The sequence below is a fragment of the Nerophis lumbriciformis genome, linkage group LG20 (assembly GCF_033978685.3).
Source record: "Nerophis lumbriciformis linkage group LG20, RoL_Nlum_v2.1, whole genome shotgun sequence".
Lineage (NCBI taxonomy): Eukaryota > Metazoa > Chordata > Actinopteri > Syngnathiformes > Syngnathidae > Nerophis > Nerophis lumbriciformis.
In genome coordinates this window covers 4355719-4360194 of record NC_084567.2, presented here as the reverse complement: position 1 = coordinate 4360194, position 4476 = coordinate 4355719, and the positions used below count along the sequence as shown (strand labels likewise).

Here is a 4476-nt window from a genome sequence, read left to right as displayed (position 1 = left end):
AATACAAATCCGTGATCCACAATAGAAAAAGAAGAGAGTGTGGAATCCAATGAGCCCTTGTACCTGTCAGGAGTTGTAGGACGCGAACCCCAAGATGCAGAGAAGGCGGAAGGCGTTATACGGGAAAACATGATTTAATGTTCGAAATAAAGTAAAAACACAAACTAGGAACAGGCAAAATGGAAACAGGAACCAGAAAACAGAAAAACTGGAAATAGCAAACGGCTAACAGGATCTGGCTAACAGGAAAACAAGAAGCTAGGAGAAACCAACCGTAAATAGCTATAAGGAACAGCTTACCGCTATGACGACAGCGACAAGGACAGGTAGACACTACAATGACAATCAGGTAGTGATGACAATGATCCAGCAATGACTGGAGGAGAAGGCAGGTTTAAATAGTAGCTGGCTGATTGACACCAGGAGTGGCCAGGTGCCAATCAGCCACAGCTGAGGGGAAGCAGCATTCAGGGAGACACTCAGGAAATGAAGACAAAATAAAAGCGCTGACAGGAAACTAAGACAAACACAGAGAAAAAACTAAAACACAGTCAAACTGTCAGGGACAAGCCTGACAGTACCTAAGTTACGGTCAGAGCGAAAAAAGATCCGTCCTTCACTGCACTCTAATCCTTCACTCTCACGTTCCCCATTGACGAATCTTTCATCCTGGCTCAAATTAATGGGGTAATCGTCGCTTTCTCGGTCCCAATCGCTCTCGCTGCTGGTGTAAACAATGGGGAAATGTGGGGAGACTTTCAACTTGTGACATCACGCTACTTCCGCTACAGGCAAGGCTTTTTTTATCAGCGACCAAAAGTTGTGAACTTTATCGTCGTTGTTCTCTCCTAAATCCTTTCAGCAAAAATATGGCAATATCGCGAAATGATCAAGTATGACACATAGAATGGATCTGCTATCCCCGTTTAAATTAAAAAACATTCATTTCAGTAGGCCTTTAAAAATACAACTATGACGAAGTCAAAGAGTAAAAGTTGGCAGTTTGTTATGCAAACAGTTTCCCGGCATCACTTATGCGTCAACGTCAGTTTTGATACATGTCAACTTTGCAGTGAAAAAGGGTGTAGTGCAGGTTTTTGAGCATGCACAAACTTGACACATGAGGCCCCAGGTCCCTGGACTGAAGAAGGAGTAACCAAGCACTTGAAGCATCATCTATCTTACTGTTCAGGAAGGTTTCAGATACAGAGAAGACATGGGGTCATGAGTGGATAAGATTATGCTCCAAATAATCCAAGTTTGTATGAATACCTCAGATATTTGTGAAAGAAGCAGTGAGGAGGTCCTGGGTAGGGTGGATGTCGCCACATATGAGCAACATACCACAAACTAAACAACTAATTGGTTATTTTCCCTTGTGTGTTCTTATGTGGTTTACTGCGTCTGTATTACGTGTGAACCTTTTACAGCACACTGAACAACTAAATGGTTTTTCACCTCTGTGTGTTCTCATGTGTAGACACAATGAGCTATTATTAGGAAAGCTTTTCCCACAAACTGAACAATTAAATGGTCTTAGTCCAGTGTGTGTTCTCATGTGTTGAGTCAAATTCCTCTTAACAGAAAAGCCTTTGCCACAAATTGAACAATTAAATGGTTTTTCACCTGTGTGCGTTCTCATGTGTTCGGTCAACCTCTTCTTAACAGAAAATGTTGTGCCACAAACTGAACACCTAAATGGTTTTTCACCAGTGTGCGTTCTCATGTGTTCAGCCAACCTCTTCTTAACAGAAAATGTTGTGCCACAAACTGAACACTTACATGGTTTTTCACCTGTGTGTGTTCTCATGTGTTCAGTCAAACCACAATTTTGAGAAAAGCTTTTGCCACAAACTGAACAAATGAATGGTTTTTCACCTGTGTGTGTTCTCATGTGTTGAGTCAAACCACAATTTCGAGAAAAGCTTCTGCCACAAATTGAACAACTGAATGGTTTTTCACCTGTGTGTGTTCTCATGTGTCGAGTCAAACGGCTCTTAAAATAATAGTTTTTACCACAAATTGAACAGTTAAAGTTTTTTTCTCCTGTGTGTATTCTATTGTGTTGAGTCAAATGGCTATTTTGAGAAAAGCTTTTGCCACAAACTGAACAATTAAATGGTTTTTCACCTGTGTGTGTTCTCATGTGTCGAGTCAAACGGCTCTCTTTAGTAAAACTTTCAGCACAAACTGAGCAGCTCAAATATGTTTTACCTCTTTTCTTTGAAGAGCATTCAGAGTGTTTGTTGTCAGTGTGAGTCCTCATATCACCTTCACAGTCTGTGTCGCTGCTCAAAGGTTGTTCAACCTCGTCTCCATCCTCACTATCTGATAGTGGAGCTAAGAGGTTGTCTACTTGTGGTTTCTCTTCATCATCTTCAGTCTTCACAAAGAGAATATTCAGTGGAAACTTGGTGTAATCAGCTTCCTCTCGTCCTAGAAGACACTCTCCCTCCTGAGTGATGCAGAGTTCCTCCTCTTCCTTTTTAATGCAGGGTGGTTGTGGAGTCTCCTGCTTCAAAGTGGAGCTCCCCCCTGACTGAGAGGAAACTTCTTCTGGATTACCGATCAGCTGCTGGACGTCTGCAAGACACAAACAACAAAAACACACTTTCTTCTATGTACTGTATGTGTGTGTAGTAGGGTTGTACAGTATACTGCTACTAATAAAGTATTGTGGTACTAATCAATTGAAATCGGTACTATAGCACCTTTGAAAAGTACCGGTATTGTTCTTTCATCTGAAGCGGTCGGAATGAGTTTCCTCCGCCGGGTGGCGGGTCTCTCCCTTAGAGATGGGGTGAGAAGCTCTGTCATTCGTGAGGAGCTCAAAGTAAAGCCACATGGAGAGGAACCAGATGAGGTGGTTCGGGCATCTGGTCAGGATGCCACCCAAACGCCTCCCTGGGGAGGTGTTTAGGGCACGTCCGACCGGTAGGAGGCCACGGGGAAGACCCAGGACACGTTGGGAAGACTACGTCTCCCGGCTGACCCTGGGAACGCCTCGGGATCCCCCGGGAGGAGCTGGACGAAGTGGCTGGGGAGAGGGAAGTCTGGGCTTCCCTGCTTAGGCTGCTGTCCCCGCGACCTGACCACGGATAAGCAGAAGAAGATGGATGGATGGGACGGCGTGGCTCGGTTGGTAGAGCGGCTGTGCCAGCAACTTGAGGGTTACCGGTTGGGTCCCCAGCTTCCGCCATCCGAGTCACTGCCGTTGTGTCCTTGGGCAAGACACTTTACCCACCTGCTCCCAGTGCCACCCACACTGGTTTAAATGTAACTTAGTTATTGGGTTTCACGATGTAAAGCGCTTTGAGTCACTAGAGAAAAACGCTATATAAATATAATTCACTTCACTTCCGCCATCTGAGTCCCGTCCGTTGTGTCCCTGAGCAAGACCTTGCTCCTGATGGGTCATGGTTGGGGCCTAGCATGGCAGCTCCAGCCATCAGAGTGTGAATGTGGAAATAGTGTCAAAGCGCTTTGAGTACCGTATTTTCCGCACTATAAGGCGCACCTAAAAACCACAAATTTTCTCAAAAGCTGACAGTGCGCCTTATAACCCGGTGCGCTTTATATATGGATAAATATTAAGATTCATTTTCATAAAGTTTCGGTCTCGCAACTTCGGTAAACAGCCGCCATCTTTTTTCCCCGTAGAAGAAGCGCGCGGTGCATGCTGGGATATGTGACGTTTCATTTCCATTTGTGTGTTTATGTAAAGACCCCAAAATGGCTCCTATTAAGTGTGTTGTCTGTCTAATTATAAATAATGCAGACGAGGCGTGTTAACTGAGTTCTCAACGTTTACTCACAGCGTGCTCATAACCACATTCTAACTGCCAGCATACAACAACGCTTCTCAGGGCTACCGCGCATGCTCGTCACTATCGTTGCATGCTGGGTAGTGTAGTTGTTATATTTGCTAGCTCATAACAGCACATTAAGAGACACGCTTACGCGCTTAATTCAATACTCGCCGTCATTCCGGGTGGATTGACAAAAGACCTCCAGCCGCTAGATATTGGTGTCAACAGGGCATTCGAAGCTAGACTGCTAACTGCGTGGGAACAGTGGATGACAGAAGGCGAACACACGTGACGTTCACCAAGACAGGGAGACAGCGCCAGACGACATTTTGGATCCCACATTCGCCCAACTTTTCAATTCGGACAACGAAGGAGAATAATTCGAGGGATTTATGAATGAAGAATAACTTCAGAAAGTGAGCGTTATGTTTATTTTGTGTGTTGTGACATTAACGTTCGAGCAACATTATGTTGCTATTGCTCTGCACTATTTTGAATTTTACTATGTTTGTGATTGCACATTTGCGTACATTTTGGGAGTGAACAGAGTTGTTAGAACGCTGGTTTTTAATATATTATTAAAGTTTGACTGACCTATCTGACTGTTTTTTTGACATTCCTTTAGCGCAGTTAGATGCGGCTTACAACACGGGGCGGCTTATTGGTG

At 44.3% G+C, this 4476-nt stretch overlaps 1 protein-coding gene across 1 annotated transcript; it reads right to left on the bottom strand.

Moving 5' to 3' along the window:
* Positions 1–1040: 1040 nt before the first annotated feature.
* On the bottom strand, positions 1041–3418 carry LOC133619224 (uncharacterized). The gene is made up of 2 exons (XM_072915506.1): positions 3358–3418; positions 1041–2583 (listed from the first exon to the last, which is right to left on the bottom strand). The coding sequence occupies exons 1-2, from the start codon at positions 3416–3418 to the stop codon at positions 1367–1369; spliced, it is 1278 nt and encodes a 425-aa protein (XP_072771607.1). The 3' UTR covers positions 1041–1366.
* Between the last annotated feature and the right edge of the window lie 1058 nt (positions 3419–4476).